At 54.5% G+C, this 19,925-nt stretch overlaps 1 protein-coding gene across 4 annotated transcripts in view; it reads right to left on the bottom strand.

Moving 5' to 3' along the window:
* Positions 1-8,669: 8,669 nt before the first annotated feature.
* The window catches only part of KCNT1 (potassium sodium-activated channel subfamily T member 1), a 64,399-nt gene continuing 53,143 nt past the window's right edge, over positions 8,670-19,925 (bottom strand). Inside the window, exons 19-32 of one of the 4 annotated variants that reach the window (XM_062011646.1) lie at positions 18,966-19,182; positions 18,448-18,553; positions 18,195-18,367; positions 17,931-18,002; positions 17,521-17,655; positions 17,181-17,292; positions 16,444-16,545; positions 16,241-16,324; positions 15,838-15,966; positions 15,474-15,494; positions 14,461-14,764; positions 12,423-12,485; positions 9,560-9,644; positions 8,670-8,790 (exon numbers count right to left, since the gene is read on the bottom strand). In XM_062011646.1, the coding sequence (XP_061867630.1) occupies positions 8,670-8,790; positions 9,560-9,644; positions 12,423-12,485; positions 14,461-14,764; positions 15,474-15,494; positions 15,838-15,966; positions 16,241-16,324; positions 16,444-16,545; positions 17,181-17,292; positions 17,521-17,655; positions 17,931-18,002; positions 18,195-18,367; positions 18,448-18,553; positions 18,966-19,182 (1,724 nt within the window). The remainder of the gene's footprint in view (positions 8,791-9,559; positions 9,645-12,422; positions 12,486-14,460; positions 14,765-15,473; positions 15,495-15,837; positions 15,967-16,240; positions 16,325-16,443; positions 16,546-17,180; positions 17,293-17,520; positions 17,656-17,930; positions 18,003-18,194; positions 18,368-18,447; positions 18,554-18,965; positions 19,183-19,925) is intronic. The other 3 variants (XM_062011647.1, XM_062011648.1, XM_062011649.1) reach the window with 3 other exon arrangements.

The raw sequence follows: 19,925 nt of genomic DNA, 5'->3' as shown, positions 1-19,925 counted from the left end.
TTACTCGGGCTCTTGCAGAGCTTCACCTGGCAGCACCTGTGGTAACTTCATTCTGAGCCCAATCACAACCTGTGAGAGTTTGACCAAAAGGCTTTCAGGAAACTTGGGAGAGAATTTGACAGTGTCTTTAAGGAGTTGTTTTGCCAGTCTTTCACGCTCCTGAGTCTGGCTGGTGGGGTTTTGTTCATCTGTCTCAGTGAGTGAGGCAGCTTTGGAAGCACCAAGACAACTTCCTTTGTTGGGCTTGTGACTTGTAAAGACAGCTTGCCACTAGAATGTAGAAATGAGCTTTATGTTAGAAATAAGCTTCCTGAAGCTTGCCAATGAACCCAGGCTGGCTGCACACAGGTGCAATTGGCATTCTCAGAACTCGGGACATCTCCACTGATTCTCCGTGACTGTGCAGTAACTTCTCCAAAGATGAGTCTGCTCTAGAGATCTGAAACAGAACAGCACGTTTCCAGGGTGTTCTTCTGGATTTTCTTCAGGCTGAAGGACTGGAATAAAAGTCAGTGGCACTTTCAGTGCCCTTCTGGACTCTAGATCAGGTCCTTACTTTTCCTGCTGCACTGTGGAGTTGTTTATTACTGGGAACAATAGGAGGTGGCATCTGTTTGGAGAGGGAGAGCAGACAGCACTTAGTCTCACGTCCCCTGTGATCCTCAGCTGGGGAAGTAGAGGAGCAAGTCATTTTCCAAGAGGTTAGATTCTCTGAAAAGCTGCTAGTCTTGAGCTTCAGTTGTTGAACAAGACATTAATGTGAAGAAGTTAGCATATTGATTTGGTTTGGAAAGAGAGAGAAACTTGTTGGTAAGAAGAGAACAGACTGTGGGTGAATGCACAGAGCAAAGGGCTTCACTTTCAATGACTGCAAAGGGTGATGTGCAGGAACAGTTTGGTGATCTGGATACTGATACCTCATGGAAGAATGCTGCCAACATCTCCTAAAAACCCACTGGACAATTAGCTTCCCATAGAGAGCAGGAGGAAAGTAGACCTGTTTGAGCTCTCTTGATTTCTTACACATAACAAACACAAGAATGTACATCTTTAAAGTGCTTTTAGATGCAATTTCTTTTTCTCCAACGCTCATACATCAGTCTGTTGTGTTTTGACTTGTGCTGTTTGCAGTTAATGTGTCTTTGTCTTCATCTTGCTCTCTGGCAGAGTTCAAGCAGGGAATACTCTGAGTTCTGAAGATACTAACTTACTCTGAAGAACCTTAATACAGTTCAACACTCTGTGCTGGGCTGCTCCAGAGATTGAATGTGCAATAAAGGAACCCCCAAGTCTGACTCTTCTCCCCATGACACTGGAGTTAAGGGTGTGGAAAGGGGGAGTCTCCCTGGAGCTTTCACTTACTGCAGCAATGGTTTGGGGCTCTAGTATAAAGTAAGAGAAATGTGATTGGGTTCTCAGGACTTGAATTTTCCATTCCTTTTGCTTTATTCCCCTTGACTCTCCAGAACTGATCACTAGAGGCAGCATCAGAACACCCAAAAATCCCTCATTCTGTTGGGTTTTGGGTTTTTATTTAATACAGCAAACAAAAAGGGGGTTTCAGCTGCCTTCATTGTAAGCAGTGCTGTGAGAGGCTGGGAGGCACAGGCTGGGGATGAGTAACAGGGAGTGACTTCTGCAGCAGCTTGGGGATGGCCAATGGGAGCTGAACGCTCAGACACTTCACGTGAGGCTGGTTATTGTGACAATGAGACCACCCCAGAAAATGAATCATGGACTCATTCTGCTTGGAAAAGCCCTTTAAGCTGCTGGAGTACCAGCCCTGCCCAGCACTACCCCATGGCTCTCAGCACCTCAGCCCCATGGCTTTGGGATCTCTCCAAGGCTGGGCACTCCCCCAGCTCCCTGGGCAGCCTGGCACAGGGGCTCACACCCCTCTCAGGGAAACAGTTCTGCCTCAGCTCCAATCTAAACCTCCTCTGGGGAAACTTGAAGCTGTTTCCTTTTGTCTTATCACTGGGAGCAGAGACTGACCCCCACCTCACCACACCCTCCTGTCAGGGAGTTACAGAGTGCTCCTGTCTCCCCTCAGTCTCCTCCAGGCTGAACACCTCAAGTCCCTCAGCTGCTCCCCATCAGATTTGGCCACCTGGGCACTCTGCTGGCTCATGTTCAGTTGCTGCCAGTTAACACCCCCAGGTTCTCTGACAGACAACTTTCCAGCCACACCTCCCCAAGCCTATAGCATTGCCTGGGGTTGGTGGGGCTCAAGTGCAGCCCTGGGCACTTGGCCTTGTTAAACCTCACACAATTGGCCTTGGCCTATCCCTCCAGCCTGGCCTGGGCCCTCTGCAGACCCTTCCTGCTCTCAGGCAGAGCTACACACCTACCCAGCTTGGGGTCATCTGCAAACTGACTGACACTCCAGCCCTTTACCCAAACCACCGATGCAGATGTTAAACAGCACCAAGCCCTGGGGAACACACTGGGACCAGCTACCAAATGGGTTTAACTCCATTCCCACCACTCTGGGCCTGGCCATCAGCCAGTTTCCCACCTATCTCAGACTAAATCCACCCAAGCCATGGGCAGCCAGGAGGATGTGTCATGTTGTGTGAGGAAGGTGGTTTGTATATGCTCCTGATCAGTGCAAACCTTGGTCCAACATTCTCCAGGACAGTGTGAAATGGAGAGATTCACGTGGTTGATCTGAGGACAATGATTTAGACCCCTCAGATATGTTTTTCAGCACATTAAAGCCAAAAAAAAAAGAGGAACTCTTGTCCTTGCATGGGTCAGCTGTTCTGCTGTTTAGTTATTGATACAAGACATATTTAAAGCATCTGTAGTATGAAGACTGAGCATAAAAACAGAGGAAAAAGTTGACTTCCTGGTACCTGTCATTTTTGTTGCAGTGTTTTATGGAGGTACTTACAGAGTTCCACAGGTGATGAGTCTGATCACGGGTTTAGCTTTAGCACACTGTTGCAGCAACCAAGGAACATCCATGTGACACATCCTAAGGGATTCTCTGCAGGTAATCATGAGCAATCACAACACGAGGGCACTTTAATCCTCCTCTGCCATATGCTTTGGAAACTGAGAGAAGAAAACAGACAATGGACTACTCATTGTGCAGGAAGTAAGAGATATTTAGGGGGTATAAAACAACCCTGTTTGGACCCTTTATGACTATACCATTTTTATCCAAGCAAAACATTCCCCTTGCTGTTTGGAGCTTTCTGTCTGCAGCTGTACAAAGGCTGATGTTGGTTGTGGGGGTTTTGAAGAGCTGAAGATTCCAGTGCTCAGAAATAACATTTATTAGAAGTGGAGGAAACAGAAAAAGCCTCTGGGAAAAGCATCTTCAACTGCTGTGTGCAACAACAGGGAGGATTTAATAGTCAATCTAGAGTGTTTGGTAAAATTCAGCCGTGGCACAAACCTCCCAGAATTACCAGAGTGTTCCTTGGAAGCCTCAGCAAAGGGAACACTCTCTTCTTTCGACTGGGTGGCTTTCAGGGAACAACTGTATCAACTGAATTTACTGTGAAAGAAAAAAACCCTTCCCCTTGCTGATTTCTTTTCTCTTTCCCAGTCACATCAATACCTTTCCTCCCCCTCACTCTAATTTATACTTTAATGCTCTGGATTTTTCTGCTCTAAAAGAAGTTTCAGTGTCAGCAGCTGATTTGTCCCAGCTGGGGCAAAGCTTTGCATGAATTTTGGTTCATTTCTGCAGTGTTATTTCCTCTCTTTTTTACTGCTTCTGCTGCTGTGGAAGTTGAAGCAAGATAAAAAGCTGGTGAGACCAGGTAAAGGGCTGACAGCTGAGATGCTTTGTCACCACAGACTATTGTGCAACACAACACAAACAATGGTCAAGAGAGACACAACCCCGGGGCTGGCAGTGCAGAATGGTTGGGGGCAGGTGGGAAATGAAGGTAATTTCACAGCCAGAGACTTGTAAGTGGAAACAAGGCAGCCAAAACCCACCCCACTGAAGAAAGGAAGAGTGGGCACATGGACAAACCTTCACAGCTTCACCAGAAAGAATATCAGCAGTGAAAAAACAGGAGTTTTAAACCAACTACAGCAAATAGAGAGATGTGGGAAAACCCCCTGAGCTTGGTGCTGTAGCTAACCAAAAAACTAGAAGTATTTGGCCAGAAGGAGCTGTTACCTGTGGCTGCTTGTGTGGAGCACAAAATCCTGTCCTGCTGGGTCTTCCCACCAGTGAGAGCTGTTGGTGCTGTTTAAATGACCTTCTGTGGGATGTAATCATCAGAATGCAGCTGCACTGAGGAGTGGGAAGGAACTTGTTCTCCATATACAGATTTACCTTGTTTAAAGTCAATTAATAACAGGCACCTGACATCCTCCTGTCCTTGACTTGGGTGCATTTACAGCAAAATGACTTAATGGCTTCCAGGTTTCCCCCTTGACCTTGTAGGCTGATCCTAGAATTGGCTTCTCCCATCTCAGGTGGGTTGTTTGTGTCCTTCTGTATGACTTTAAATAAATACATTTTCTACACTATTTTCTTAACATGTTCAATAAACCTGAGCTGTAGTTGCACCCTGTTTACACTTGATCTCAACACCAATGCTTATGGGTGCAGTGTGCACTACAGGGAGGGTCTCCTATAGAAAGTAAGGGTTGAATGAATGACTTAAATCACCTCTAACTACAGTGTTGTTGTTGCTGTAACACAACTGTCACCTGGACTTTGTGCATGAATGTAAAAGGAGTTTGGAAAGCTGAAGTTTGGTAAAAACTCACCCAATTTTTCATGTGTCCCAGCTTTGGGGGAGATGATGTGAAACACAGGCTTGTAAATGGCAGGGCTTTGATACCCTAAAGCCACATCTGGCTGTGGATTTGCAAACAAAGTTTGCTCCCAGAGTAGAAAAGAAAGAGAAAACTCCTCAGCATCTCCTGTTGCTGCATGCAGCTCTTTTATTGTCATGTCTCTTTACAGAAATGTGAAGCATCTTCACAATAGTGGTACAAAACCATCTCCCATTGGCTGTCTGCAGTGCATCCCAGCACAACACATCCCAAAACTGGGCCTTGAGGAGGAAAGGGGGGAGTTTTACTGGTGGCTGCTGATTAAAAACCCCAGCAGGAACTGACCTGGAGAGATGAGAGGTCTCAGGAGAAATAAAAACATCATGTTATACATGGGTGGAAGGAAAAAGGAGTATAACAGGAAATAAATATGCACTAACATTTGGGTTAAAGTTCACTTTAATGCATGATACAGGGATTTAGTCCATACTGGGTGCATTAACCCTTTGTGGAGCTGTTTGCTGGTAAACCTGAATCTCTCACAGCCCTCCTCATTTCTTCCCTGTCCCAGGGCTCTGCAGTGGAGCCCAACCCTGTCCTGCAGAAAATCACATTTTCCCAACTATATTGGCAGCAGGTGGAAGCAACTGGGATTGTTTTCACCTCCCCAGGAGGGGCTGGCCCCAGCCCCTGCAGCACCAGTTCCTCGTTGAGCTCCCCCCTCCATGACAGCCCTACCAGAAGCTGAAGCAGCTCCTCTTGATGCATCAACATTTCCAGGACCATTACAAAAATAAAATACCTTTGGTTTTGTTGTTGGTTTTTTACATTAGTATTGTAACTGAGTCTAAAGAATTAGAAAAAGTAACTGTTTGTTCTTAGACTTGCATTGACCCCAGGTAAGTATCTACAGTATTTATTTCAACATCCCATTAGAATGTCAGCTAGAAATTTACACCATAGAAAGGATGTATGCAAAATGCAGGTGGTTTATACACAGAGCTTTCCTTTTAAATACACATATTTATACATTAAACAAACAGAAGCATTGTCAAAATGCAGTAACACGGAGGGCTGCTGTGTTCAGAGTATCACAAACCACTGCTTTTGGCATGTGGGTTTCCTCATCTTAGCTCCTTGAATTAAGAGGCAATAAAAATTCAGGGTGCCCAGGGAGGAAGGAGAGGTGCCCAAAGCTCTTGCCACGGCCCCTGATGCCTGTGCAGCCCGTGGGGTCTCAGGCACGAGGCCCCTTTGCCCTCTGCAGCTCGGGGCTGTGGCACATTGCAGCCAGGCCTGGCTGGGTTTCATTGAGGCTGTGATCCCAGCTCCACCCAAATGAGAGGAAAAAAAGAGTTCCAATCAGCTGTGTTCTGTGTAAACCTGTGGCTCATCACTCACATCACCCACCCTCCTTGGAGTGGTGTTGGGTCTGAGTTTGGCTTTTTTCCCTTTTAGGCCTGTAATGCTGCTTTGTTCTGTGCTCTACAAACAGGGACTGGAAAATCATTTGGCTGGAATCTAGACAATTAAATAACTCTTCAGGCATCTCTGGATCTATGTGAGCATCTCAAGGGTTTAAATTAACACAGCTCTGGTGTGGGGTGAGTTTGTGTCCAGCTGCTCTCCCCTTTGAGCCCACAACAGCTTCTTTCCTGTTTCCTTTTACATGATTTTGTTTTGGCATGCTAAGCTACAAATGGCAATAAGTTAAACACATATCTGTCCCAACCAAAGAGATTACAAAGTAATAATGTAAAAAAAACCAACCAAAACAACCCCAAAACCCCATCAGAGACAGTTTAGTTTGTGCTGACATCCAAGTGTGGCTGAAGAGCGAAGCTGGGGCCCAGTCATCTTATCTGCCGTGCCTCTCTGGCCCATGACATGCCGTGGGCTGACAGTGCCTGGTGCAGGGCAGCCAGGGCCCCATGGGCAGCACTCCATGGGAAAATAATAAGAGAGCAAGCCCAGAGCCCATCCAGGCACAGAGGGCTTTGCATGGCAATGCTTGTCTCGGTCCAGGCCCTGCCCCGAGCAGCCTCGTTCCTCACAGACCCATCCTCTCCCATCTCTGCTTTTCCCTCAGAGAATTGTTTTGGTTGGAAAAGACCTTTAAGATCATCCAGTTCAACCCCTCACCTCACCCTGCCAAGCCCATCACTACACCATGTCCCTCAGCACCTCATCTATGTGTCTTTCCAATATATCCAGGGCTGGGCACTCCCTCAGCTCCCTGGGCAGCCTGGTCTGGTGCTAAACAACCTCCTCAGTGAAAAAGCTCTTCCTAATCTCCAATCTAAACCTCCCCTGGCACAACTTGAGGCCATTTCCTCTTGTTCTATCACTTGTTACAGGGGAGGAGATGGACTGGCCAGGACTGGGGCTGCCCAGGGACATGTCACCAACAGGCTTTGGGTTGGTGGTTTGTTTGTTTGTTTTCTTTTTGTAAACAACCTGTACTGGGGTCTCACTGGGGGACAAACTGAGAGTATTAATGATAAGAAACCACCCAGCTGGCAGGGAGCTGGGATGGCATTTCATGGCAACATTGTGCTTCACAGGTTTCTCGTTAAAAAAAACCCCAAACCCACCCCACTGGAGTTTAAGATATGAATGTAGAAGTAGAGAAAGTTAGCAGCTCGGTTATTCACTTGGCAGTCAAACAAACCCCTCAGGCATTGACACTGTAAAGTGTGCAAGAAGAGATGGGAAGGACATCTCGTGCTCCTGCTGCCAGAGGCCTCTGTGTGTGGGCAGCTGCCACGGCTGGGATGGGCACAGAGGCAACGGGGTGATGCCACTCGAGCACCTCAGCTGCAGGAGAAGCCACGTGGCTGCTGGGTTTGGGGGTTATAAAGTTGAGTGAGGATAGACAAAGTGCCAGCAGTGGGCAAAGGGGGCTGGGCAGAACCTGCTGCCTTTAGTAGAGTCATTGCTCTGTGACCCAGAGGAGGGGAAGGGGAAGCCATGCCCAGACTGTGCAGCACAAGGGGATGTCGGGCGCTAAACTGCCCCTGGAAGGAGGGGAAGGGGCTGAGCCAAGGCACCGACCCACAACACTCAGTGGTGCGTGTCCCCAGTCAGCCTGCGCTGTCCCACCCCTGGCACAGGGAGCCCTGAGTCCCTCATCCCCCTGGGCAGCTCATACAGGAGCAGTGACTGAGGATAAGCTCAGTAGGAGACACAAAACCAGGGGCATGGAGCACATGTGATGAGAGGCGTTGCTGCGGGGACGGCACAGCTCTGGGGCACCTGGGGTCGGTGTGGTTTGGTTTGTGAGATGCTGAGACGTGCTGGAGGCAGCACAGCCCCTGCCCTGGCACTGGAGGGGCCTGCACTGCCCTGTCCTCCCCCCTCACACAGATGCCAGCGAGTCCTCCCCTGCCTGCCAGCGCCGCTCCCGTGGACGCCCGTAACTGAAACCAGCAGCGGATGAGGAACATGAGCTGAGTGCAAGAGCAGAAGTCTGGGTACCCCGGGGGATACCTGGTGACAGAGGAAGAGGAGATGGAGGCTTCCAGAAGTCCTCTTGGCTTGAGAAACCCCATCCCATGAAAACAACCAGCATCACGTGGGGGCAGCATCCAACACAATCCTCCTGCTCACAGGGGCCATTTGTCACCTGGGCTCAGCCCCGTCCCACCAGCACCAGCGAAAAACTTTCTCACTAGTTGCGGTATTCGTAGAAAAAGTTAAAAGCCACGAGGCAGCCGCCGGGATCTGCCCAGCCCTGCCGTGCCCAGGGCCTGGGGCATCCCTCCCACAGCACAGAGCCAGGCTGGGCATCGCCTTCCCCCCGGCTGCCATCCCCGTCCTCGCTGCCTCTGCCCCGGAGCGCGGGCGCTGGGCAGGGCTGTGGGGCGCTGGGCAGGGCTGTGGGGCGCTGGGCAGGGCTGTGGGGCGCAGGGGGCTGCTCACAGCTGGGTCTCGTCGCGTGTTTCGGGGTTGCAGGGCCCCAACTTGTTGCTGCAGCTGCTCTTGCGGCTGTGGCCGTCGTTGGCCACGTGTGCCAGCGGGTCGGAGCGGATCAGGTACCTGTGGAGCACAAGCCAGTTACACCACTGGCACCCTCCTGCGTCCCTGATGGCAAGAGGCAGCTGTGCAAAGCCTCAAACTGGGGTCACAGGATCATAGAACAGTTTGGGTTGGAAAAGACCTTTAAAGGTCACAGTCCCAGCCCTTTCCTCACCCTGCACAGCCCAGCACTGTCCCACAGCCCTCAGCACCTCAGCTCCAGGGCTTTGGGATCCCTCCAGGGCTGGGCACTCCCCCAGCTCCCTGGGCAGCCTGGCACAAGGGCTGACACCCCTCTCAGGGAAACAGTTCTCCCCAACACTGAACTCAGCCCTCGAGCTTCAGCCTCCCCAGGGCTCAGCACAAGGGGACAATCCCTGCCCTGCTCCTGCTGGCCACACTATTGCTGATACAAGCCAGGATGCCCTTGGCCTTCTTGGCCACCTGGGTCCATCCTCGAGGCCAGGACATGTGGGGGTACCCCATGGTGCTGTGTTGGGAGCTGCTGCCCATGGTGTGTGGCAGCTGTTAAAATAATCAGGAGTTATTTCTCCTAGTGCTGCACAGCAGCAAAAGCCAAGGGAAAAACCTCTGCCCTGGGGGTGGAGCAGCGGTGAGCAGAGCTGGGGCAGGTTTGGGCACTGCTCAGGGGGCATCGGAGGGGGAATGGCCCGGGAAAGAGGCAAAAACTGTTGGTGTCCCTGAGAAATCCCAGAACACAATGTGAGGGGAGCAGCCCACAGCAGTGGGGAGGGTCTGGGGGCACAGGGGAGGTGGGAGCTGCACCTACACGATGTCATTGAGCTCCAGGCGCGTGTCGGGCGGGGGGTTGATCAGGACGTAGGACAACGTGTTCTGGTGGTCGTTCATCTCATCTGCAAGAGGAGGGGAAAGGGCCGGTGAGGGACCCACTGATGGACACCCCGACAGGCACCCTGGAGCCCCTCACTCCCACAGCCTCCCCCCAGCACCCCGAGCACGTGGCTCATCCCAAGGACGGCAAACGGGTCCCTTCACTGGGGCTGGCCATGGGCAATGGTGTTGCCCCTGGGAAGGCACCAAGGTCATCGCTGCCACCTCCCTCCACGCCTCCTCAGCCACTCCCCCACCAGGCACAGCCCAGAGGACTGGGATGGAGAACTGTCCAAAGTCCCCACTCCACCCACAGAGAAGGAAGACATCTTACCTTGGTTTAGTGCAAAAAAGGGAACAGGTTAGTCTGGCTGCATTAGGTATAGCACAACGACTCCAGCCACTGGGTCCAGGCAGCCAACCCCCCCTTGGGCTGCTCCAATGCTCTGCCCAGTTCCCCCCGGCTTGAATTACTTAATTCAGCATCATCCAGCAACAGCATTCAGCTCAAGGATTGCTTCTTTCTCCTGCCCAAGGGAAACCACCTCTGTGGAGCTTCAGAGCCATTGATGCCATTCAGGGATGGCTTGAAACTACAGTGACCCCCCCAGGAAGGGGGTCGGGACCACCGGGCACAGCACCCACGGGTGCTGCGCGGGGCAAACGGCGGCCTCGAGGCCAAGGGGGGCCCTGAGCTCTCTGAAATAGCTGAGAACAAGATCATGGGTGAAATGAATGGGGATGGGGGGCTGCAGGGGGCTGGGGAGGGGGGAGAAGCTGCGACAAAGAACATCACTTACAGACAGAGCGGGTGCGGATGGACGGGGTGCGGGGAGGGACAGATGGACGGGGCAGCGCGGGGAGCGCAGCGGGACGACAGCTCGCTGCAAGGCTGGCCACTGGGACCCCTCTCTGGGCTGTCACACAGGGCCCTCTGAGCAGCATCAGTGCAGGACAGATGTTTGCCCACGCTGGACAAGAGGAGCTGGGTCTGGGGGCAGCGGGGGCAGGGGTGGGGAGCTGGGTCGGGTGCTGGCTTTGGAAGCCCCCTGCTGCTTCCCCTGTCCCCACCATCCTGTTGCCATCTGGAGCAAAGCCCCCAGTCAAAGGCTGCCCTACTGAGGTGGGACACAGCCCTTGCCATGACAGCACCCGTGGGTGAGCGCCCACCTTAGCCACAGGGGTTGAGGCACCCTCCAAGGCAGCTCACAGGCAAGCCCACGGCTGCTCCTCAGCCTCAGGTGGGGTGAAACCCCTGCAGTGGGGCTGTCTGCAGCCAGGAGGTGAGCCACGGCAGCCAGGCTGCACAGGGATGCAAACAGGTCCCTCCTGGGCTGCCTTTGCTGTGCATTTAGCCAGCACATCCCTGGAGCTGGAGCACACTGGTACCACACACAGTGGCTCTTGCAGAGGGACACCAGCCCCATGTTTTGCTGCTCAGGCACCACTGAGGCCACAGTGAAGGAACTGGGACTGACTGCAGGGAGAAACTGATCCATGCCAGGGTGCCCAGCCCCAGCTGCCAGCCAGAGAGCTTCAGCCATCGCAGTGCTCAGCCTTCCAGCGAGGTGGGGACAGAGGGTGGCAATGCTGGGGCAGGGGTGGCACAGGGCCCCTGCGACCCGCCGGGAGACACGGGGTTTGCCATGACAGGGGAGGCAGGGAAGGGCCCTGGCTGCTGGCAGGTTTCCCTGCTCCATGGAAGCACCTTTTCCTGACCCCCATGCAGCAGAGCCAGGCACTGCTAAACCCACCAAGTATATTGCCATGTGGCTCAGCCCAGCAGCACCCTCCAGCAGGATGGGTTTTTGGGGGGTGGGTTTGGGGAGCCAGCGCTGAGCTCCAGCTCCTGCACCCACACAGCCCCTGGAGGCTCATCCGTGGGGGTCTCCTGGTTTAGCAGGTGACTGGGGGGAATTGGCAGTGCTGGGCCTCTCCACAGCAGGACACAGGCTCTCGCCCAGCCCCAGCTCTTCTGTGGCACAGGGGGGTACCAGCAGGGTTTGAGCTCTGCCCAGACCCACCAGCCAGCTGGCAATATACTGTGCTGGCGTGGGGCTTCCATGAGCCCCAGCTGGGGCTGCTTCTCTGATGGAGGATATCATTTAGAGGAAAATGCCAACTTTTCACCTTAAGCATGGGCTAGTGAAGCCTAAAACACAGCTAGGTCAGGCCAGTGCTAACATCTAGGCTACTGCCTTTCCAGGGCACTTTACACCACTTAGTGAAGGTGTAAACAACACACTAAACCCACAGCTCCCACAGATGCAAATGAGGTGCCCTGGGCCTGACCCTCCCTGCTTAGAAAACAGGGTCTGCAAACACTGGAGGGTCTCCAGGGACATCAACCAAGGACTGTGAAGGGCTTCCCAAGCACTGCCTCAGGCCTGAGCTGTGGTCAAGAGGCAAAAAGGGGCCAGTGCAGGAGCTCCAGCATCTCATCGCAGCACAAGGATCCCCTCCTCCAACTGGCACTGCCTTTGCAGACCAAAACCAACTTGCAGAGCAACAGAGGGAGAGCTCCTTTTCACGACAGCTGGGGGCTGTGATTTCCCTGTAAGAATTCCTCTCCAACAGGCTCCCTGAGGTTTTTTATCTCTGTGACTTTGAGGTGCCCTGTGCTTGCACCACCACTGCAGGATGGGTTTCGTTTTCCAACAGCCACCCAACAACTTTAGGCTCGAAAGGCTCTGGTATCTAAGGTGAAAACCCGGCAAGGGTGTGGGTTGGGCTTAGCTGGCATGATCTTGTTGTACCTGCACACCGTGAGTCACGCGGGACTCCCAGGGAGAGGGAATTACCTTGCAAATATCCCAGGTTTACCCGATTCATCACATCACTGGCTGTTAAATTTGCTACATCCTCTACAGAACATACAGGGAAAGGCACAGACATAAACAGAGAGAGAGAGAGAGGTCAGCAAGCCATGATTCGGCAAATATCAGAGACGAGCTCCTGCACTGCAGCAATAAAATGAGCAAAAGAACAAAGGAAAAGGGGAGAAGGCAGAGCAACATGTTCTTCCAAAACACTGTGGGTGTCCAGACACTGACAGTGACACATGGTGACAACGCACAGGCCCAGCACAGCCAGATGCAGACGTGTCACAGGGCTTGGGAGACGCTGGTGCCCACACCGTGGCCAGCACCACAGTCCTGGGAGATGGGTCCTGCACCCCTCGCTGCCTCTGCAATTGCCAGAGCTCCCCCAGTTTGCTCCAGACAAAACTGGCCAGGAGAAGGATGCAAGCTCTGATGCTAACCCAGCCAAGGGGGCCCCGAACATCCTGGGTGAGGCACAGCCCCTGAGGATCCTCAGCAAACAATCACAGAATCCCTGAGTGGTGGGGGCTGGAAGGGCCCTGCAGAGCTCATCCAGCCCAGCCCCCTGATAAAGCAGGTTCCCCTCGCTCAGGGGACACAGGAACGTGTCCAGGTGGGTTTGGAAACCTCCTGAGAAGGTTTCCAAAGAAGGTTCCAGAAGGACACACCTCAGCCTGTGCTGGCAGGGGCTGCCAGGCTGTGACCTGCCCTCAGCAGCACACACTGCAGCAGCTCTTTGCCTCGGCTGCTCCCCAGCTCTCAGCTTCCCAGCCCCAGCAGCTGCCCAAAGTTGCTGCTTTAAGGCAGTAACTACCATCAGGTGCACTCCAGACTCTGCAACACAACTGCAGGGAGATGGAAGACTCCCAAAGAAAGCAGCAGAAACTTCTGGAGCTAGTAATGTAGGGAAAAAAGCAAGAGAGGAGGGAATCCATCACTGCAAGCCCTTGGCTGGCGTGCCCTGTGCCCCCCTGTCCTGCCACAGCCGCCTCTCCTGCCTCCCTCCCCGGGCTGATGCCCACAGCCAGCCCGTTTGCCCTCCCCTCCAAACCCCCTCCTGCACTGCTCTTCTTTACATTTTCTCCTCCTCTCTCCTGAGCCTGAAGGGCTGCGAGGGAGAAGCCAAGATGGGAGAGGAGGAATCACCCCTCTGCCTCCTGAAACAAGCTCCCATCCTGGCAGGGGCACGGTGCCAGCCTGCGTGTGGGCAGGGGCTGACGTGGGATGGAAGCTCTTCGAGGATGAAGCAAACAGGCAGCAGCACAGGATGGCTTAAAAGAAAGCAAGCAAAGGAAAAAAAACCCAACCCCACAACCCCACAAAACCCAAACCAAACAAACCAAGGAAGCTGTGGGCTACAGGCTTTGTTGTAACCAAGGGGTGGGGGATTATCCAGGGGGGACACAGACGTCAGCACCGACGGGTGGGTGAGAAGCTTCACGAGAAATGTGGCTGCACAGAGGGACCCTGAGGGCTGCAGCTGCCCCGGGGGCTCATTGCAGCCAGACACTGCTTTCACACGCAACGAAGCAACTCAGCCCTGGAGCTACCGACATGTTTTCCATGGAAGAGTCATATGAAGGATTCAAGTCAAAGAGGGTCTGTGCCAGCTGAGGGGGCTTTGCCTCTCCCTGCCACGCTCCGGGGGCTCTGGGGCAGAGCGGGGGGAGTTGCTGACTTGCAGTCAGTGTGTCCTGACATTGCTTCTGCATGGCCAGGCAGCGGGGGGCAAGCGGGGCATCCCACCCGAGGCAGACGGCGCCTCTGCAAACCGCTGCCTGGATCCATGGCAGAGCCCCGGCTTGGGGGCGGGCGGCCGAGGGGCCTCTGTGCTGCGGGACCCCGGCCTCGAGCGCGCTCGTCTGCAGAAGCACAAGCAAGCTGGGGGTGACCCGCGGGGTCGGGTCGGGCTCGGCGTGAGGTCAGGCTCGGCTCGGGCATCGGCTGGGCACGGGGTTACCTGAGGAGCCCACGGGCGGGATGCGCCACGGCCCCGAGGCTGCCCAAGGGCTCTTACCGTAGCCGGTGGTGGGCAGCCCCAGGTGCTTCATGCGGTTCTTGACCAGCTCGGACAGCTCCTGCCTCTCAGAGCGCCGGTACAGGCTGAGGCGCTGCTGGCTGATCCACTCGGCCGTCTTGCTGCTGTGCTTGTTGCCCTTCCTGCTCAGGCGCCGTGCCCACTGCATGCTCTTGCGCCGCAGCAGCGGGTGCTCCGACTGGTCGCTGGAGCACGAGTTCCTGTGGTGGCTGGTCTTGATGCCCCAGTGCTCCTTCACGTCCTTTGTGTCCTCGCAGTCCTCGACGTTGATTGAGATCTGTGACTGGAAGCCCAGCAGGTCACGGAGGGGAAGGGAGCTGGGCGAAAGGAGCCTGTCCCGCCTCTGATGGGGTGGGATCTCTCCCATGGGATGGGATCCTTCTTGTGACCCACACAAGCTCCCCCACCTCTGTAGTGCTAAAACCACCCGATCTGGGTCAAGTGCTGTTGAGTGGAGGCTAAAGGATGCCTGACATCCCCCCCACACCATTATCTCTGGCTGCCCCAGGGACAGCCCTGCCCTTGTCTCCCTCCCTTTTGTCTTACAGCACCCCCAACACGCCACAGCCCATTGGTGAGCAGGATTTATAATGTGGTTTAAAGCATCTCTAAGAAAGAGGTGGCTTGCATTTCATTAAATGTCAGCTTGTGGCTCCCTGTAGCTTCTTCCTACCAAGCTGAAAGCTGAAGGTATTTAAAGCAGAGCTTGATTCGCTCCCTGCTCCTCATCCCAGTTAACTACACTTCAGGGCACTGAGGACTTTTGTCTTCCCAGGCTGCTCAGTTGGCACTGTCCTTCCTCAGGAACAGGGAGCACCTTCCAGGAGTGACAGTGGACACGAGGCATGTGGTGGCTCTTGGAGGGGGGAAGCATTGGCCCAAGCCAGCCCAGTGCTTGCCTATGGGCCAGTGTCCGGGCTGGGGGGGACCAGGAGGCAGCGCTGATGGGGGTAAAGCCCGACACGACCCAAGCGCCCGGCAGCTGCACTCACCTGCGCTCTGATGTCGTGGGGCTGCAGCAGGAGGGAAAAGGAAGGAGAAACCAAGTGTCAGCCCAGCAGATGAGCAGTCCTGCCGTGCCACATCCCCCCTGCCCCCCAGGAACTCGGTGCCAGGCAGCACTGCAGAGCTGTGCTGAGAAAACCTCTCTCCTGCCCAGGGAGATGGGCATTTACAGTGACCCAGGGTCACTAACGGAGTGAAGGCAGAGCTTCCCCTTCCCCACCGCTGCTGCAACCATGTCTGAGGGGCCTCCCGGACCCAGGCAGCCTCGTGGGCCCCATCTCTGCTGGGTGGTGATGCCCAGCTGGGAGCAGCAGCCCCCATGCCTGGCACACGCCACCTGCCTGCCCCTACCTCGGAGGTTGCGAACATGTGCGACTCCGTCCTGTAAATGCCGATGGGGATCTCGGCGCTGGAGGAGCAGAGCTTCTGGAACAGGCGGCCGTACGTCCGGATCCACAGGTCATCCTCGGTGATCTTCATCTGAGAAACACAGGCCGGACATCAGCTGCCCTGTGCCATGCAGAGCACACTGAGGAGCACCTCGGGGCTGCTCCTGAGCTTCACCCCGCCTCGTCTGCCTCAATCCCAAAAGCGAGCTGCACGTCACAGAGACTGGGGCAGTCTCCAACCTCAGCCTTCAGAACAGGGACTTGGGTCCTTGGCAGCTTCCACCCCACTGTGCAGAGTGACAGATCCCACCAGGCTCAGGATGGTTTGGCCAGGTGGTTTGAACCCAGGAGGGTTTGGCACGTACCGCACAGAGGTAGCCAGAGCCCGGCGTGGTGTCGAGACCCAGCAGCAGCCGGGTGATGGTGATCATGTAATCCTTCACGAATGACTGAGGGGATACGTCCAGCAGGAAGGGCAGAGGAAAGATCGGCTCAGTTATTCATTAGAAGGCACAAAGGGGCAGCTGTAGGTGCAGGGCTGTGTCAGCCAGAGCCTGTGGACTCTCACCTGGTAGAGCAGAGTGTCCAACATGCTGATGCTGAAGACTCTCCCGGCTGCGAAGGGCAAACGGAACATGAAGGCCAAGTTGGAGCCGTTCTCTCGCTCTTTCTGGAAGAGGAAGGAGAGATGTGAGCACCTGCAGGCAAACAGCATTGGCAGGGGCTTGAACATGCCCTTCTCTGGGGAATTCAACAAAGCAAAACCACGCATCTGCCCCACACACAGAGTGCACAGGCACTAGGAGACTCGTGGAGAAGGGAGGACGCCAGCATAGCATTTCTGCTGGGTGTGCCAGGGGGAAACTGGGGCAGCATCCTCACACTGGGGGAAAGAGGGTGTTCTCTCCATGGAAATGTGTGACACACAGTTGGGGATTTTTGACATGGGCTGGATGTGGCCCTTTCACATGCCCCAGTGTCTGGCTCAGGGGTATTTTCTCCTTTGTCAGATCATCTGTCTCAGCACAGTGACTCCATGGCCACACTATTCAACTTGGTTCAGAGGCCCACTGTGCCCAGCACAGTAGTAGGCAAAGCAGCACAAACTCCAGCCACTGAAAAAGCACATCAATAAGCAGAGGGAGGTAGCCAGTCTAAAGATCAACTGCAGTGACCTTGGGTAGATGCACACTAACCATGGTGGCTGCAGCACACAGAAGAACAGAGGACCTTGAGGAGCTCCAAGGTAGTCACCCTCTGCATTGGCTTCCCAAATCCCACGTGCAGGGAAAGACCTTCTCTTACCTTTTCTAGCTTGGAAAGGGCAAGAGAGTAGCTGTCCTTCGCTCTGAACTGCATGAACCTCATGTTGGAGGGGTGGGTCAGCTCTGTGATAATGCTGAGGCTGGGGAAGAGCCTGCAATGGAAGGAATCTGTTGTTCTGTGGCTCACTCAGAAGTGAGAGCACTCCCTGTTCCTGTCTCAGTTCAGAAATAGCTGATTAGATGCTGTTTCCTTGAGAAAGTCCAACCACAGATGTGTCCCACTGCCCACAGCCACCACTCCAGCCACCAGCACCCTTCCTAGTCTTGTCTCCAGCAGAGATAAGTGGCTGTGGGCAGCCAGGGCAGCTGTCATCTCTCACCTGAACATGGTCTGGACGTTGACAATCGTCTTTGCATCCGCCATGTAATCCTCTTCAGCACTCATAGTGCTCTCCTTGTCCACAACCACCAGGTTGTCAGCGTAGATGATGCCACACTGCAGCAAACTGTCCAGGCTGGGCAGTTCCCAAAGAGAAGAGCACAGGGTCAGCCCTTGGGAAGGACACAGGGAAGCAGCACGCTGCGACACGCAGCGCTAAGGCGAGCCCAGCCTGCTCCCAACCACCTCTTCACCTGCTCCTGGCTACTGGGGGGGTGCTGGTCACTCAAGAAGCCAAAGGTGGGCTCAGGTCTACTGTCCCAACCCTAGGGCTTCTCATGAGATGACCCAAAAATGCAACACACTGAGGCAGCACCGTAAGTAGCAACAGCCACACACAGAAACACCTACTTGTCAATCGTGCCCTCCATGTAGTAAACCATGGGGAAACAACAGATGGCTTCCAGAAAGTGGTGCTCAGGCCTGGAGGAAGAGCAGCAGAGAGTGAGGTGGTTCAGCAAGTCCACAGACACAAACCCCACACAGGAGTCCCCAAAGCCAACATCAGCCGAGGTACCCAGCAGTGACCCCCCACACCCCCACAGCATGAGAAGTCCAGGAAACCCAGGGGAGGGCTCAGTGTGATGGAAAAACATCTGTGGAAAAAGTACTTGCTTGTTGTCCAGCAGCAAGACAATTGGGTTGAGCTCTTTGCGGGACCGATAGTACGCACGAAGGGGCACGATGAAGTTGTACAGCCCGTTCCCAGCCGTCTCCGCCGAAACGATGATCAGTTTGTTCTTAAACCCATAGGCTTTGGCATCTTCAAAGCTGTTGTGCTTGCAGCCCTGTGCAGGGGAAGGCAGAGCAGGGACTCAGCTCGTGGCTGCCCACTCATCACATCCCGCTCCCTGCAGCCCCACTGTACCTTGTCCAGCCTCAGGCAGCAGAACGGGGCTTTCTCGGGTAAAAGGTGGCACAGGGTGGGGGAGCTCCCAATGTAGGGTGAGTTTGGCGGGTACCCCTTCACATACCTGCAGCAGAGAGAAAAGCCAGGGGCATAAGGGCATGGAGAGAGATTTCCACTTACATGGAGAGGGATTTCCTCCCTGGCAGGGGGTTGTAGTGAGGTGAGGGTTGGTCTCTGCTGCCCCGTAAAGAGACAGGGCAAGAGGAAACGGGCTCAGGTTGTCCCAGGGGAGGTTGAGGTTGGAGGAGCCAGGTTGAGGTTGAGGTGCCAGGCTGCCCAGGGAGCTGGGGGAGTGCCCAGCCCTGGAGGGACCCCAGAGCTGAGGTGCTGAGGGCCGTGGGTCAGTGCTGGGCTGGGCAGGGTGAGGGCAGGGCTGGGACTCAATGGCTTTAAAGGTCTTTTCCAACCCAAACTGTTCCATGATTTGATGACTGTCTGAACTGAGGGACATGGCTTGACTGGGGGTGCTGACTCACTCCACGACTGCTGACCCTTCCTCATCCGACTGGGTCATCTCATCCTCGGACTGGTCGCTGAGCAGGTCGCAGGGCAGCAGGGAGGAGGTGTCAGCCAGCTCGAGCACGGGCGCGATGCTGGGCCGGCGGTTGCCGGAGCCGTTCTCTGCCGGCAGCGCCAGTTTGCTGCTGTTAGCAGGGCGGCACTCTGTGTTCTGCAGGTCCATGGCCACTGTACCTGGACATGGAGGGGAAGGAAGCACAGCCAACATGCTATAAGGAGGTGAAGAGAGCTGCCTCAGCAAAGCATCACGCCCTTGACAAGGTGGAGCACGCAGGGACCTGCATTGTGTCTGGTAAATAAAACCCAGGTGAAGCCAAACCATTTGTGTGCATGGGAGGTGCAGGCAAAGCACCCACCAGGGACCTCTGCTCATTGATGTGTGGAGCATCTCCCTGGGGACACAGCTCAGCTACTCCCAGGGTGGCCCCTGAGACTGTCACCCTCGCTATGCCCCAGTTTGGGCCACTTCCAGCTGAACTACTCACCTACTTGCTGCTCATTGAACCTGCAAAACCTGGTCTCTGTTATTCTGATGTATGTCAGAGGTGACAACCCTCCAGCCTAAGCTCTACCCACAGACCTTTGCGGGCTCTGGGAGACACCAGCCAGGTTAGGAACAAGCTGGTGCCTCCGTGTCTGCCCTTCACTAGGATGCTCCCTCACTCTAGCAGTCCTCGAACCCCCAGGGTGAGGTAGGTGAGCAGCCCTCAAGGCAGCACAATGCCCTCATCCACCTGCATCCCTTCCTCATCAGCTCCAGATCTTCATGGGGGACAAGAGGCCTCCCCATCCTGTCCTCCAGCAGCTTCCAAACCCCAAATATATGAACAGAGCATTGAGCATGGCCACCAAATCACCATCAGAAGCCCTTGCTGAGGCTCTCATCTGACTCAGTGACTTTCAGGTGGTCAGGAAAA

This window comes from Colius striatus, chromosome 19, assembly GCF_028858725.1.
Source record: "Colius striatus isolate bColStr4 chromosome 19, bColStr4.1.hap1, whole genome shotgun sequence".
In the NCBI taxonomy this organism is placed as follows: Eukaryota; Metazoa; Chordata; class Aves; order Coliiformes; family Coliidae; genus Colius; species Colius striatus.
The sequence above is the reverse complement of the archived record's forward strand: the minus strand, read 5'-3'. Positions and strand labels throughout refer to the sequence as shown.